The sequence below is a fragment of the Cololabis saira genome, chromosome 8 (genome assembly GCF_033807715.1).
Source record: "Cololabis saira isolate AMF1-May2022 chromosome 8, fColSai1.1, whole genome shotgun sequence".
Taxonomy (NCBI): Eukaryota; Metazoa; Chordata; class Actinopteri; order Beloniformes; family Belonidae; genus Cololabis; species Cololabis saira.
Genome location: NC_084594.1, coordinates 7,026,950 through 7,043,902, shown reverse-complemented (window position 1 = coordinate 7,043,902; position 16,953 = coordinate 7,026,950). Strand labels below are relative to the sequence as shown.

General features: G+C 40.3%; 1 protein-coding gene across 2 annotated transcripts; it reads left to right on the top strand.

Annotated features, from left to right (window-relative positions):
- The first annotated feature begins 1,860 nt into the window (after window positions 1–1,860).
- Window positions 1,861–16,751, top strand: LOC133449249 (oxidative stress-induced growth inhibitor 1-like). 2 transcript variants are annotated; one of them, XR_009783019.1, is made up of 9 exons: window positions 1,861–2,019; window positions 9,113–9,180; window positions 10,340–10,476; window positions 10,554–10,745; window positions 11,364–11,455; window positions 12,544–12,743; window positions 14,044–14,387; window positions 15,543–16,242; window positions 16,331–16,751. XR_009783019.1 is itself a non-coding variant. In XM_061728380.1 (8 exons), the coding sequence occupies exons 2-8, from the start codon at window positions 9,123–9,125 to the stop codon at window positions 16,071–16,073; spliced, it is 1,554 nt and encodes a 517-aa protein (XP_061584364.1). In that variant the 5' UTR covers window positions 1,861–2,019; window positions 9,113–9,122; the 3' UTR covers window positions 16,074–16,751. The 2 variants fall into 2 exon arrangements, 1 of the variants encoding a protein (XP_061584364.1); XM_061728380.1 differs by having other exon boundaries at window positions 15,543–16,751.
- The last annotated feature ends 202 nt before the right edge of the window (window positions 16,752–16,953 follow it).

The window sequence follows — 16,953 nt, the reverse complement described above, 5'->3', positions numbered from 1 at the left end:
TAAAGTCTGAACTCAAAACAAACTATGGCAAACTACAGAAATCCCTAAAAAGGGGAGTGGTAGTCTAGTGGCTACAGAGGTGGCTCGGGTCTGGAGAACCCTAATTGCTGCCTGGGCAAAATGGTGTGTTAGTTCTCTCAGATGTATGTCACTTTGGATAAAAGCATCTGCTAAAATAACAGTAGTAAAAAAAACAATGTCAATCCAGAATTTCATTGCTGTAATCACTTTTTTCTTCTTTATTTTCTGTTTATTTTCAGGTATGTACCACCGGCATAATAAATATTCCACATATACTTATTCATTTTTTAATAAAATCTAATCTTGAAAGAGAATAGAAAAAAAAGAAATTGAGCCGAGTAATCACTTTACATAAAAAAATATTCCACATATACTTGTTCATTTTTTAATAAAGTCTGATCTTTTTCTTTAATATCTTTTTATTTCACAAAAGAAAAACAATCAGATACATTCTTAATGACGGTAGGTCTTACAATTTTCTTGTGTGTGTGCGTGTGCCTACTCCCGCCTACCCCCACCCCCCCAAAAAAGCACAAAAACATACACAAAAAATAAATACATAAAATAAATAAAGAAAAAAAAAATAAGTAAGTGAATAAAAATATGGAAAATAACATCAGCAAATAACAATAGGTGCATCAAAACTCAAATACCTACAGATACATAAGATACATAAAGTAAATGACAGCAATAAAACAGCATTCAGCGTACAATGATCTGTAAACCAGAGAATAATGGGAACCAAAATTCTTGAAAAAGATGGCCACGATTGTATTTTTCCAAGGTTAGTTTTTGTAAGGGTAGAAATGCTTTGAGTTGATCTACGAAAGTCTTATAATAATAATATATATATATATATATATATATATATATATATATATATATATATATATATATATATAAAATAAAGTCTAATTTTGAAAGAGAATAGAAAAGAAAGAAATGAATATCTCCATGTGTAAACCTTCAAACTCTCATCCAACCGCTGAATTCTTGAGACATAGATTTAAATTTGAAGTTGACCCCTGTGTTTTTTGCAATGAATCGGAAGAATCACTTGATCACATGTTTTTATTGGGTCCTGTCTCAAAAGTTTCTCAAAAAAATTTTGGCATGAAATTAGAAATTGGCTATCTTTAAAAATGAATGACATTCCAAATTTAGAATTCGTTAACATTATTTTTTATATAGATACTATTGACAAATCAGTGTCCTTCTTGGTTAATGTAATTCTCTTACTGGCTGAATATCACATACTGTACATTGTTGTAAGTGGAGAAAAATGAAGCCCTCTTTCAATTTTTTTATAAATGATTTCAAAAGTTTTTTGTTTCTTTAAAAAATATTAAGTCAAATAACTCTGCAAAAAAATGATTAACCGATATATCAAAGTATCTTTTATTTTAAGTCTCTTTCTGAAATGTCGATGTTATTTGCTTTAAAATGCCTTACTGTTCCTTTGTATTGACTTTACTTGTCTATCTTATTTTTGTTTATATGTCTCTTGTTCATAAAACCTTCAAGATGTTCTTTTTTCTTATTATATTTCCTTTACTAGCAGTTTTGTATAAAGTGTGTTTTTCTTGTTTAAAAAGTTGTGTTCAATAAAAAAAAACAACCTTCAAACTCTCTCCATCTTACTCTCATAGACGATCTCTGTCTATTACGCCTCTTCTCCATCTTGTCTTCATAGACGATCTTTGTGTCTTACGCCAGAGCGAGGGGGCGGGGCTTAGGTCGGACCGGAGGGGCGGGGCTTGCTCTGATTGGCTGGCGGTCACAGCCACTCAGGTCTATATAACCACCGATCGGTGCGGCTCTCAAAGAACTGCAGCAGCTTTGTGAAGCACATGTGCGGAAATAGTGGATGAAAAAGCGGTCTGATCCTCTGCGACATGTCAGATTGACATCTGCACCTGAAAGAAGGAGCGAAAGAAATACTGTTTATCCCTGTCTCCTCCGCAAGGACACCGATAACCGGATAACCGGGACGTATCTGTGAGTAACGGGGCTTTTATTCCTGCAGACGCGCAGCCGGCTTAATAAAGGAGCCGATGCGGCGTTATTAGGTGTTATTTAGTGTTAATAAGTGTTATGAAGTGTGACGCAGGTCCCCCCACCGCGGGTCCAGCCTGCAGACCAGATTCATGTCCAGTCAAGCCTGAATTATGGTTCCAAGTTAAATCGACGCAGAACCTATGGCGAGGGGTACGCGGTGACGCACACCGTACGCTGCGCAGTCCGCGTACCCTACGCCGTAGGCTCTGCGTCGGTGTAGCGCGGAACCATAAATCAGCCTTCCCTTGCAGGACCCTGCGTGGGTCTCCGGCTAAATTTAGACAATAAACTCATTTGACAGAATTAAAGGAGATGCAGAGTTCTGACAACGTTTGCGTGAGATAATATGATATTTAAATACAGTTCAACATATCAAATTTACTGTGTAGTTTTGTTTCTCTTATAACTTCACATTTCATTAATTATTCATTACATAAAGTTCAGATCTGAAAAGCTTATACTATAAATCCAACCAGGTTGAATTACACATATTATATATTTATGTGTAAATAGTAATATCATCCTGGGATGAAACAGGTACTGTCAGGTTGTCATGTTGAGATCCCTCCTCTGATAACAGCAACATACTTTTGCAGTTGTAAATGTTGGTAAAATGGCCTTTTTTATTTTCTTTCTTTTTTTAAATATGGAAGTGTAGAAAAAAACCTTAAAGCTTAAAGTGCTCTTCCTTTTTCCTTGTTCTGCATCCTTTGTATAATTTACATTACTCTAGGGGTGTGTCTTGTGGTATTGATGAATTTGTTTTTTAAATTGTGGTTTTTCTGCATTACATGAATTACAGAAGTCCAGAACATTAAAGATAAGATAAGATAAGATAATCCTTTATTTCTCCCTCAGTGGGGAAACTCACTTTGTTCAGCAGCAGTACACTCAACACACACATGCAGGGGAGGGGGAAAAAAAGTTAAAAAAATATATAATTACAAAATATACACAGTATATACAGTACATTGCAATGGAAATAAAGTAGTGCGAAAGACAAAAAAGACAAAAAACAGTGCAAAAAGAGCAGGTAGAATGTGTGTGAGGTAGACAAACGGATATTGCACATCTTGTTATTGTTATTGCACGTGTTATTGTCCATTAACTACTGAGAGCAGGCTGGTTGTAGAGTCTGATGGCAGCGGGGAGGACGGACCTGCGATGCCTCTCAGTGATGACAAAGCCAGAAATAAGTGTATATAATATGATATTTAAATACAGTTCAAATAGTTCAAACATATCAAATTTACTGTGTAGTTTTGTTTCTCTTATAACTTCACTTTTCATTAATTATTCGTTACATAAAGTTCAGATCTGAAAAGCTTGTACTTTAAATCCAACCAGCTTGAATTACACATCAGGTGGCTGAAAACCATCTGGGTATTAATACCAATACATATTATATATTGATGTGTAAATAGTAATATCATCCTGGGGTGAAACAGGTTTTCTCAGGTTGTCATGTTGAGATCCCTCCTGATAACAGCAGGTACATGTCCATACTTTTGCAGTTAAATGTTGGTAAAATAGCTTTTTTCTTTTTTTTAAATATGGAAGTGTAGAAAAATGACTTAAAACTTTGAGTGTTCTTCCTTTTCGTTGTTCTGCAATCGTTTGCATCCTTGGTATAATTTACATTCCTCTGGGGATGTGGCTTGTGGTATTTATTAATTACTTCGTTATTAATATTGTGGTTTCTCTGCATTCACCTGAATTACAGAAGTCCAGAACATAAAATCCAGAAATAAAGGACTTGATGACCTACTTTTTATTAGTAAAAAAAGCATTAGTCAGTGTCATGTGGCAGAGTAAATGGCCCGCCCCAGAAAGTTATCCATGAAGCGCCTCGGGGTGGAAGTGAATGCCAGAAATATGTTCCCAGCGCTGAAATCAAAGGTACAACAACACGTGAGCGTGTGATTGCTTGTGCGGCATGAGTTTAGTCATCGTTGTTCTAAACCATCTTCAGGAACTCCAGCAGGCCTCCGGTCCATCGCCGGGGCGACGGCGGTTAAGATCTCATTAGCCGCCTGGCCGGAGCCGGTGGCAGATGGGCCGCGAGGTAAGGTCAGGTCAGCGTCGGTGCAGAGTCAGGCAGCGTGTTGCATAAAAGAAGAGATGAGATGGATAACACTGGAATCTGCTATCTTAGCATAAGAGTTATGTGAAATCTTAATCTGACGGTTGACTCTGACGCTTCTGTACAAATTTTTGCAGACATTGTCCTTGCAATCAGTTTGTTAGCAAAACTGTAAATGAAGACAAGAGTTCTTGCTTTTTTTGGTAATAAGTAATTGTTTTCTTTTGTCAAATAATGAACAATATATATTTTGTTTCTATTATTTTGAGACACTAGTTTTGCGCATGTTATTGCGAAGCTGATACATTTACAATATATCCTGCAGCGATGGAACTGATGTGATAGCCTGCAAGTTCACTACCAGGCAACTGATGCCAAAAACACTATTTTTGGACACCTTTTCACTTGATATGACTGAGAATAAGAAAATAAAGGTTAAATCTCAAGGTTGATCAATGATCAGACCGGAAATGTCATTCTGATAATCAGCTGATCAGTCTGTGCACTTTTTCAGGTAAACATAACTAATTTCTATCAACAAAACAAGTCTAGAAAAGTTATTGAGCTTATTTTTATTTTATTTTATTATTTATTATTGTTTGAAGTATGTAAACCCCTCCAGTGGGGGAAAAAAAAGACAATTCTTGAACTTCTTTAGAGCAGTTTGTGATTATGTCATTTAACAGTCGCATTGCATCATCTTCAGGAGGAACAGGTGCTGTCGTTCTCGTTAATGACCAGGTGCTGTGTCATTGTCGTCATTAAGGACCAGGTGATGTTATTGTTCAGATGCAGGTGCTCGGTCATCGTGGTCGTTAAGGACCAGGTGCTGTGTCATTGTTGTCGTTAAGGACCAGGTGCTGTGTCATTGTTGTCGTTGAGGACCAGGTGCTGTGTCATCGTTGTCGTTAAGGACCAGGTGCTGTGTCATCGTTGTCGTTAAGGACCAGGTGCTGTGTCATCGTTGTCGTTAAGGACCAGGTGCTGTGTCATCGTTGTCGTTAAGGACCAGGTGCCGTGTCATCGTTGTCGTTAAGGACCAGGTGCTGTGTCATCGTTGTCGTTAAGGACCAGGTGCTGTGTCACTGCTGTCAAAGCAGTGCCGGTAATAAGTCGCGCTCACCTGCACACAGATGAGCTTTGCCCTTCAGTAATTAATTATCATTAAAGCATTATGCGGCTCACTTTGCAGCGTTGAAAGTGGAGACACCCTACCAACAGTCGAGTTGGCATTTTGTTTTGTTAAAAACAAAAACTTGTTTGACAAGCAGTTCTCTCATTTATCTCTTTTTGGGTGCAGTTTGATCTGAACTCTTGATTAAAAACAAATATTTGAATACTTGTCAGTATCAGTAGATGAGACGCATTGTGCAAAAAGCATAGAAAAACATCTCAATGCAGCCTGATAAATACAGTCAAGGTCAATTATATTCCAATTCGGTCCAATTGATTGCTCCACTTTGGTGCGATCATTCCTCTGAAGCAACATTGGAGAGAAAACAAACTAATTACCAGGAAGAAAGTTTTATTTTCTGAGATGAAAGCAAAGTTTCTGGAAAGACTCGTATCTCTTCAGAAGTGTGCAAAGATGCTTAAATATCTATTTTGATCCAATTCTGTGCTCCACCACTACATCTGGATGTGGACGTCGCACATCAACCCATTTCCAGCAACACTTTTATGTGAGCTCATCTGAGATTTAAATAGCCCAAAAATAAAATCCCAGATGGGATCTATGGTCTCCATGTGGGCCCCGTAAGGATTGCTGGTCGTGGTTTCTTCTCAGGCCCATCACTGTTTGAATGGGACCAAAATGGGTGTGTTGGGCCAGACGCATAGGCGAACCCAAGTCACGTGGGACCAATATCCAGCAGAAAATCCAATTTTTCAGCCCATTTGTATCTCAGATGGCCTCAAATTCTGATGTCAGTTGGACGAGTGATGGGTTCAGACCTCAAATGTCCAAGAAAAGAGTTTTATCCAGAGGGATGGGAGGTAAAAACATACTTAATGGAGACCAGCCAATACGTTTATTCAACACTGAGTGCCAAGAAAAAATGGAAAATACAACAACAATGGCGGCCAGGAAACGTAGCGGTCAGGTGGCGTTTTTATCGTTGATTAAAGCACCAACAACATGGATGTAGTGCACCTAGCCATCTTTTAGCAGCCTGGGGGCTATAAAAGTCAAGAATTGGTCACGTGGGATCAATATCCAGCAGAAAATCAAATTTTTCAGCCCATTTATATCTCAGATGTCCTTAAACACCAATGACAGTTGGACGAGTGATGGGTTCAGAGCAAAAATGTCCAAGAAAAGAGTTTTATCCAGATGGATAGGAGGTAATAACATGCTTAATGGAGACCAGCCAATGCGTTTTCTTTACTTTTTTGTCAACGGAGAGTTTCAACACTGAGCGCCAATAAAAAAAAGAAACATGGCGGCGGTTAGGGGGCGTTTTTATCATTGATTAAAGCACCAACAACATGGATATAGTGCCATCTTCTAGCGGCGTGGAGGCTATAAAAGTCAATAATTTATGTATTTTATTAATAATTACACCCAGATATTATTTGTAATATCATTTAACAGCAGCCATATTTAAGTGGCCTTAGATGGGGGGACTTAGTCTCTCACCCATAATGCATCACTCCAGATCTCAGATAACGGCCAGATCTGGACCAGGACGAGACCAAATGTCTCCTCAGCCGCTTCCTTATCCGAGCCTTTACCCTTAAACCACAGCCCAGTGTAGAAAGTCTTTGTTTGAAAGTTCAGAGAATAACGTGACTCATTTTCTTTTTTTATTATTATAATTATTCTTGGCTCTTCGTTTGAAGTGGATGCCTCCACCCAGAGCAGGACGCATTGTTTCCCACCGAGGACAGTTTACAGTAAACTATCCCTCCAGCTGGCCTAAAGAGGAGGGGGGAATCAAGTCTGAATGTTTGTGATCTTTGCTGCTGATTGTAGTCTGGTGCAAATTATTCACATTTCTCAACCTTTTTTTTTTTTAGTTTTTTTTACGTCAATGAGAACTAATTTAAAATGTTTTGGACTACTGATAACATTGGGTTTGCCTTTTACTCTGAGGGAGAGAGAGAAGGGAAAAAGAAATAAAACATTTTGTCCCAAAGAAAGAATGGAGGAAGTTAATTATCCCATCACCGCACGAGGAAACCCTTGACAACCTGCAGGGCTACGTGTCTGGGCTCTGGGCTGAGCGCCAGCCTCCACCCCTCTTATGTAACCCCTTTTTATCTCCCCATTATGTCAACTTGTCGCCTCTTAACTTCGTTTTTTTTGTTTTTTTTTGTTCATTTTTTTTCCTCTTCTCTTTCTCTTCCCTTTTATCCCTGCGTTGAACCTCACTTTCCTCCCTTTTCTGTCCTTATTTAACCTCTCCCGTGTGGCTGCGTCGGCCTGTGTAAGCATGACGCAGCACTTTCCAGCGGCAGCTGTCCTCGGCTCGCCCTGCCCTCTCCAGTCTGACCGTGTCACGACAACTTGACGTAGAAACGCAAACTCTCGACGCCCAGGAGCTTCAGGAATGCCGGTGCGGCCGGAACCGGGTCGGAACCGGGTCAGATCCGGCATCAGGGGGTCTGCAGCTGCAGGATTATTTAACCCTTTCTGGCCTACCACAGAACAAGCACATGTTTACATTTCTGCCTGCTATTCTGCCATTTTATGGAGTATTTTTATTACCTATGCATCAAAACAACCCATATAAGCCAATCTTTAATCATCTGGATGTTACAAGTCCATACTAAATAAATACATTGCTAAAAAGTGCAAATAACTACCAAATGTAAATCGTTTTTTCATTTTACACATATTTTTCTAAATACAGAAATCTCATAGCTAGATCCCTCAAATCTGTCAATGGAAAAAAAGTAACACACAAGCCTTTCAGATTTATTTGGAATGAATTCATACTTTAGTTTTTGAGATATATGATTTTATATATCGCGTCTTTATCCGGCGCTGAAATCAGCTCCAAAGCTTTGTCACGGTAAACCGTTTCATAATGTGTGTGTGTGGGCTTGTGTGTATGGTGTGTGTGGGTTGTTGCTGAGTAATCTTTAGTGAAAATCTCTGATAAAAAGCACGAAAAAGAGCGCAAATTCAAACGGACTAGTTTCCCGGGGGAATGACGTCGCCTAACTTTTCGCGGGAGTTGGAGTGGAAAAATCCAACCTGATGACACGCGATGTCAATTATGAAGATTTCCGCAATTTTACTGGATTATTATGATTTTTTTCCAAACAATTTAATTAATTAAAACTCTAAAATATGCAGGATATGTAAGTGGAACTCTTCCTGTTTAACATGCAAAAACAAATTACTGCAGGTCGCGTATGCGTTCAGTGTCTTTTTTGAGAACGTGCACGTCGACGCATCAAATGAACGCAGGATACGCGTGGCGGCTATGATGCGTACGCCGTCTGAACTGCAAGTATATCTGGGGCTTTAAAGGGTTAACACACAGCCACGTTTTTTTCTTTTTTCTATGGATTCAGCTGAGGGGGAAAGACGTGCACTTGTCCGTGCACATGCGTGTTCTGGTGAAATCTGATCCGGCTTCTGTCAGGGAGTCGCGCATGAGCCTGATGCAACATGTACAGTAGACTGCACCACTTCCCAGCAACACATGAACTTGTTCTCATAATAATAATAAAAGCAGCTGTTTTAAAACCTACAGCGGACACCCGAGAGAGAGAGTGCTCCGCCTGACGTGCACTTTCACACCCGGTTCCTCTGGTTTGAAGCTCCTGGCATCGAATATCTTTGTTTACTTGAGGTCATGTCAAACTTTGAGAACATGAAGGGGAGAAAATGTGCAGACATGATTGAGAAGGAGCTGAGTCACCGCTGCTGGCAGATGCAAAAATGATTAAGCGGCTTCACGATGACATGACTGAAGGTGTCTCTCTTGTCTTTCACAGCTAGAAAAAGATGGATCTTCACGATAAGGAAAACCTGCCTGCAGAGATTTTGCCCGTGGTGATCGTCGGTAAGATGCTGCGTGTTTTCATTTCATTGCATAACACAACACAGTAAAGGATCGCTGCAGAGAAGATGAGTTACAGTCTTTGTTGCATCTTATGTAAGAACATAAAAGTGTGAAATGTGGAAAAACGGCTTCAGACAGAGTTAAAACCCAAACCGGAACTAGAGGGAACGCCAAACTGCAAGAAAAGTGGTTGTCAGGTATTTTTATGTGGGAAGTTGCAAATTCAAGAAGTTAAAGGGAACCGAAACTTTTCTAAAGCTGGGATTTTTTTTAAATAAAAAAGTAGCAGAGAGCCAATCAGAGGTCGCCGCTCCAGCAGGTGGATTCTTATTGATCAGGAAACCCAGACAGACTAGAATCAGCCCCTTGACAGCTTACCTGAACTCACCTGAACTTCAATTGAGTACGTTTGCTGCAAAAACTCATTCAAGTTATAAAAAGAATAGCACTTTGTTAATTAATAATACAATAATAGTAGTGATAATAAAAAAATTATAAAATAAAAACAAGTAAAGAAAATAATAAAGTATAAAAATACATTTAAAAAGAATAAAAAAATAAATAAAATAAAAGCAACAATAACTTTGCCAGTATTGTCTTGACCGGAATTCTTAAAAACCTGCAAAAACTGACAATTTTCTAGGAAACAACGTGCTATTTTATTATTATTATTATTATTATTATTATTATTATTATTATTAAATGATGAATGCTTATTAATAATAATATACCATTACTTATGATTATAACAGTTAATAATTATTAAATTATTATTATCTTCAGGTGAAGCTGTCAAAAACTCGTTCAAGTTAAAAAAAAGAATAGCACTTTGTTTAATAATAATAAAATAGTAGTGATAATAAAATAAAACAAGTAAAGAAAATAATAAAAAAAAAATATAAAAATACATTTTAAAAGAATAAAAAAAATAAAAGCAACAACAACTTTGCCAGTATTGTCTTGACTGGAATTCTTAAAAACCTGCAAAAACCGACAATTTTCTTGAAACGTGCTACCGTGTTACTATTATTATTATTATTATTATTATTATTATTAAATGATTCATATCAATTATTAATATTCTTTTAACTGGAACGAGTTTTTGCAGCAAACGTACCAGCTTCACCTGAACTCACCTGAACTCCCTCTGGTTTCCCAGGTAACGGCCCGTCGGGGATCATCCTGTCGTACCTGCTGTCCGGCTACACCCCCTACCTGTCGGCCGAGGCGTGGCACCCCAACCCGCTGCTGCACAGCAAGCTGGGAGAGCAGCCCCACCTGTCGCTGCTGGAGCAGGTAACGCTCGCCGCACTTCTGCCTTCACGCTCGCCTGAGCCGCTGAAATCTGACCACGCCTGGCTGCGGTTCTGCAGGACCTGGAGTATCTGTGCGAGGGGCTGGAGGGCCGATCGTCCAACCCCGTGGCCGTGCTGTTCGACTCGCTGCTGCTGCCGGACAGCGACTTCGGGCTGGACCACACGTCGCCGCTGGAGTGGCGGTTCGAGCCGGAGCGGGCCGTCCCCCACCTGGTGCTGGGGAAGGGCCCGCCCGGGGGAGCCTGGCACGTACGTACCTGAGCTTTCACATCCGAGGAGCAGGGTTCATACGTTTTGAAAAAACCTGGAAAAGTCATGGAATTTGAAAACTTCATTTTCAAGGCCTGGAAAAGTTTTGGAAACATAAGTTCACCAAAGTTTTGGAAAAGTCATGGAATTTATTTTTCTCACTTAATGATAACATTTAGTAATAACAGCCTATAAGGTAGATTTAAAATTGATCAATAAATATTTCGTATAGAAATGTCTCACGCGTGATGTGCCTAGCATCTTGCGCATCATGCAGATCGGTTATTATTACAGTTATATTAGATTACTATAAAACATATACTACAACATAGTGCTGGTATATCCGTGTTAGTTTAAACAAATGTTTATTTTGTATAAAACCATAATTGTCGTTAGATCTCCACTGTGGGGACTTTTTACATAGTTTTATTCCTATATTTCATTCATACATTGACGTTTTAGAGGTCATGTATAGCCATGGAAACTTGCCAAGTCATGGGAAAGTCATGGAAATGTATTGGTTAAAATGTGTATGAACCCTGGATAGGAGGAGTGTTTTAACCCGGGAGCTTTGGTCCTGACGGGCGTCTGACTGACGTTTCTGCGTGATCTCTGCAGGCCATGGAGGGCTCCATGCTGACGCTGAGTCTGGCCGACTGGATGGAGCTTCCCGGGCTCAAGCTGAAGGAGTGGATGAGGGACAAGCGCAGGTCTGTTTGCAGCGACGCCGCCCCTCCCGTCTCTTTCTGTCCCTCAAAGTTCTGCTTTTGTGCTTCAGGGAGGGTTTTGAAGCTTATTCGAAAACCACTTAGGGAATATCGAGGAATAAAGTTTTTATGCCCACTTTTGTTTGGGTTTTCAGCTAAAATTCAAAATACTGTCAAATAACTAACTTTTTTTTTTTAAATAAAAAAAAAAATAAATAAATAAAATAATAAAAACACAAATTAGAAGAAAATAAAAAAAATTAAAAAGCTATAATAACTTTGCCACCAGAGTAAGAAATATTTTCTTGGAATTCTTAAAAACCTGCAAAAACAAGGTGTTTTTTATTAACTTTCTTCTAAACAAGTTTTTGCAGCGTAAATATTGTCCGTTTCACACGTGCAAGGAAGCAAATGTCTTTGTCAATAAAACTGTTTCTGATTCTAGCCTATAATTTAAAGTAAAACAATGAATGTGCCCTTTATTCAAATTAAAAATAGCTTCCTTGGAAGAGCTTTTGTGCTTCAGGGAGGATTTTGAAGTTTATTGGAAAACCGCTAAGGGAATATCACGGATTAAAGTTTTTATGCTCACTTTCGTTGGGTTTTTTCCGCTCAATTTCAAAATGTTGTCAAATAACAATAAGTGCCAGTATTTTCTTGACTGGAATTCTTAAAAACCTGCGAATACGGACAGTTTTCTTTCTTCAGTCTTTCTTTCTTCAGGTGCTATTAAAGCATAATAATTATTATTATTAAATACATAATAATTATTATTATTAAATACATAATAGCTATTATTATCATTATTATTATTGATATTTATAATAAATAATGTATTATTAAATAATTTATGTATAATACATTATTAAATAATTAAAAATAATTATTAATAAAATGATTACTATTAATTTATTATTATTAAACAAGTGTTATTCTTTTTTTTAACTTTAACGATTTTTTGCAGCAAATATCTTCCACGTGTGAACGTACTTTGTCAATAGCTGACAATTTAAAGTAAAAAAATTATTGTGTGGTTATTCAAATTAAAAGTTTTGTGCTGAAATCGTCTCTCGCTGCTCGTGTTCTGGCAGGAACGTGAGGAACGATCGCGCCACGCCTGCGGAGATAGCGTCCTACTACCAGCACTACGTGTCCCAGATGTCCCTGGAGCAGAACTTCGCCTGCTGGACCACGGTTACCTCGGTAACCAGGGAGCCCGGTAGCAAGGAGGGGTCGCCGCCCTGCTGGAGGGTGACGGGACTGCAGCGGCGGGAGGGCGAGGTGCTGGGAGGTACGAGGACGAACGGCCGCTGATGTTTAGGGATGCAGAATTAAAGTATTCCGGCAGTCAACCGTGTGCTGGCAAAACTTGCAGATCATTGAATCGCCAGACACGTTACACACAGACACGGACACACTCATACACACCCCCAACCGTGCACAACCAGTGTTCAGTGTTTTGGATATTTCAGCTTAAATTTCAAAATGTTATATAAGTTCAATGAAGTTCATATTATCTATATTTATTATAGCTTGTTTGGTTTCTTCTGTTATTGGACACACGGTTTGTCATGACACTCCTGAAAAATGCCTTATGCTTCATGTCCAGCTGTGTGTGTGGTGACAGAATAAATAAGACACGCTAAAATGATTTGTTTGCTGCATGAGCTGTTGCAATTTCCTTCCTTTTTGCAATTTAAATGGATTTTGAAAGGCCCATTTGAGTTATTTATTTTTTAGTTATTTCACAATAATTATTGTGAAATTATGTTCATGTTTATTAAGGATCCCCATTAGCCGACGCACAAACGCCAGGCTAGTCTTCCTGGGGTCCTATTTAAAAAAGTACAATATAAACAACAATACACAGTAACATACAATTCCAGTTACAAAACATACACAGATCTAATTGAAATTAAAAAGAGAAGAAAAGAAGAAAAAGAAAAGAATAAATCATAGTTCCCAAGATGATAACATAATTCATTTTTTAGATTGGAGAGTTAATAGTGTTAACATGTTTTTTGAATGATTTCTTGTTTGGAATACATCTAATATTTAAAGGAAGAGTGTTCCGTGATGAAATTGCTCTATATACAACAGTGTTTTTCATTGAATTAGTTCTTGGTCTTGGTAATGTAAGTTGACGCTGAGTTGAAGCTCTGGTACTGTAATGATGAACATCTGCACTATAACTAATCTGATTTGGGCAGTGGGATGCCTGCTATGAATAATGTTTCGAATAAATAATAATAAACTGGTAGATAACCTATGATTCACCTTCAGCCAATTATTATTCCACTAGTTATTTTACAGTGATATAATTCAGGCAACAGCTCAAAAAACATTTTTAATAACACTAACCCACATCAACATCAGATCGACTCAAATGGTGACTAAAAAACAGAAGGACTAATACAGCATTTAACTTTTTTACTTGAAACCTTTGGGAAGTGACGGCACGGCAGGAAAGGGGCCATTCTTAAAGTTTGGTGAGCGCATAGATGGGAATATGAACTGGCCTGAAAAAAAACTTTCAGTCAAAAATATTTTTTTTGCTTTAATCCCTGCATTTCTGTTCCCTCTTCTTCTAGACGGTTCTGCGGTCCCAGAGGAGGAGCCGTTCTCTGTTCTGGCCCGGAACGTGGTGCTGGCGACGGGAACGCACGACATCCCGGCCCGGCTGGGCGTGGACGGCGAGTCGCTGCCCTTCGTCTGCCACTCCTTCTGGGAGCTGGAGGCGGCCATCTCCCGCGGCGAGCTGGACCCGCTGTCGGAGCCGGTGCTGGTGGTGGGTGCAGGGCTGACGGCGGCCGACGCCGTGCTGGCCGCCCACCACCTCAACACGCCCGTGTACCACGCCTTCCGCCGCTCCGTCACCGACCCTGGCCTCATCTTCAACCAGCTGCCCAAGCTGCTCTACCCGGAGTACCACAAGGTGAGCAGCGGCGCCGGCCCGGACCCGTTAGTCTGACCCCCTCTGATACAGGCCGATTCTAAATCAATTCTCACATTCCATTTACTTTATTTGTGAACAGGGACCGTACATATTTATAAACACAAGTGTAAATATGCATGGTTGTAGCCAGAGGCTAATTTCCACCATTCGTCCCCGTAGCAAATTAATGCACAACATTAGAAAAACACGACTGAGCTAGATAGAAATCATTAATCAATAAAACATGCTGCCATTGATAAGCCAGTAATTAAGTGACCATAAAGTCAAAGTGCAAAGTGCTTAAGTGCTAGAGTTTGAAAAGTGCTGATGCAGGTTACACATTGCCCCATTGCTCTTTAAAGTGCTTTAGTGCTCAGAGTTGTAAAGTGCACATATTAATTCTTTTTTTTTTTTTTTTCATCATTACAACTTTTGTTATTTTTTTGTTTATGCCCAAAAAAGGAAAGTTTTGTTGGACACAAGAATAACTTGTGCCATGTTTTTGCCTATAAATGTATGTTTAAATTGAATTAAACTTTAAAGTTTTCAGTTATAATTGCATAAATAGTCTATATTTCATTACTTTATTTACTGTCTTGTGGTTACTTTGCATAAAATGCTAAAAACCAAATTCTCAAAAATTTAAAAACGAAATAGACCGAAAATGGAAAAAAAAAACGGAACGTGGGAAAAACTAAAACCGATTTCATCTGTCTCTGTTTCCTCCCTGGATCTGTTTGGTAATTCTGACCCACAATGTTTCTGAAAGCAGTTCTATCAGCATTCTGGGAGCTGATTGGTCCTTACAGCATCATTAGCTGCCAATACTTGCTGTTGAATCTCAAAATAATACTAGTATTAAAATAATATTACAACCGGGACCGCAGGCTAAACGGAAAGGTTTTAAGTTTAGTTTTAAAGGTGGAGGTGGTGTCAGCCTCCTTAACCCAGATTGGAAGTTGGTTCGAGCAGAACGCCCGCCCTCCAAATCTACATTTGGATACTCTAGGAATTAGGAGTAAACCTGCACTCCAAGAATGGAGAGCTCTGCCAGGAACATAAGGCACTATCAGATCTTGCAAATAATGCGGAGCTAAGCAGTTTTGGGCTTTATATGCAAGTAATACAATTTTACATTTTGTGTCTCGGTTCCAGGTCCACCAGATGATGATCCAGCAGCAGCACCAGCCCGGCTCCGGCCCGTCCTCGGCTCCGCCCCCTCCGTCCTCCTCCAGCTCCCCCCCGTCCCCCCCGTCCTCCTACCCCGGCTACCTCAGCTTCCCGCGTCACCGCGTCGTGGCGTTCCAGCCCAACCGGAAGTGCGTGCTGGAGTCGGACTCCGGCGAGCGCACGGCGGTCCAGGTCTCCAAGGCGCTGGTTCTGATCGGCGCCCACCCCAACCTCTCCTTCCTGGAGGACAACGGCCGCTCGCTGGGCATCAGCCCGGACGAGCCCATCACCTGCCGCAGGAACCCCATCGACGTGGACCCGTTCACGGGGAGGGTGGAGGCGGCTGGCGGGCCCGACGAGCCGGACAGGCCGGGCCTGTACGCCATGGGCCCGCTGGTGGGAGAGAACTTCGTCCGCTTCCTGAAGGGAGGAGCTCTCGCCATCGCCAGCGACCTTTCCAAGAGACGGAGGGACGGCTGGCTGGACAGACGCTGGACGGAGATCCTGGACTCGTAGCGGGTCTGGACCGAATCCACGAGACCTAAGAGAAGCCGCGTCCCCAGAACTCTAAGAGTCGGGCGCGGCGCTGATGCGATCAAACATGTGCCCTGACATGTGACCTCAGGACTGGCCCGGTCCGACCCGCGCAGGTCCAGAGACCTCGTCTCAACAGAAGCAAAGAAATGTGATTAATCAGATTTTAGTACAATTCTGCATAAAAACACAGCGATTTATTTTGATACGGATCTTCTTAACTTCCATGACACACGAAGAGTCCCGGCGCCGTTTCCTGCTCGCTGGAGGCGGAGCTTGATCTGGCGTCAGATGACGGACAGACGGGCGGGCCGAGCGGCCGCTACAGGCGGGGCTGAGCTCCCCTGGCGGGCCGCGGTCACCACGCTACTTCCTGTTCAGAGTTTAATCAGCCAGCATCTCGCGTGACAGGGCCGGCAGGCGTCGCCACGGCAACGCCAGCCTGTTTAGCAGGGAGGATGATAAACTTGTTACAGTCCAGTTACATGTACATTTTCTTCAACACTAAACTGTTGTGAATCACTCACTTCTTTCTTTTTGTCACATTTTGTGAATTATGGAGGGTTTTTTATTATGTAACTACTCACTTTGCATATTTGTACATCTTTGGTGACCTTTTAAAGTATTTTATACATATTGAATAAAGAAAGATGAAAACAGTTTCGTGTCAGTGTGGTGTCAGATCCAAAATCAGGCTGTCTGACATTGAAATCATTGAAACCATTTTTAGTGACAAACATTTAATTGGTTGCATCAAGTGTATCATGTCGACTGACTATTACAGGACTGTCTCAGAAAATTAGAATATTGTGATTTTCTGTAATACAATTACAAAAATGTCATACATTCTGGATTCATTACA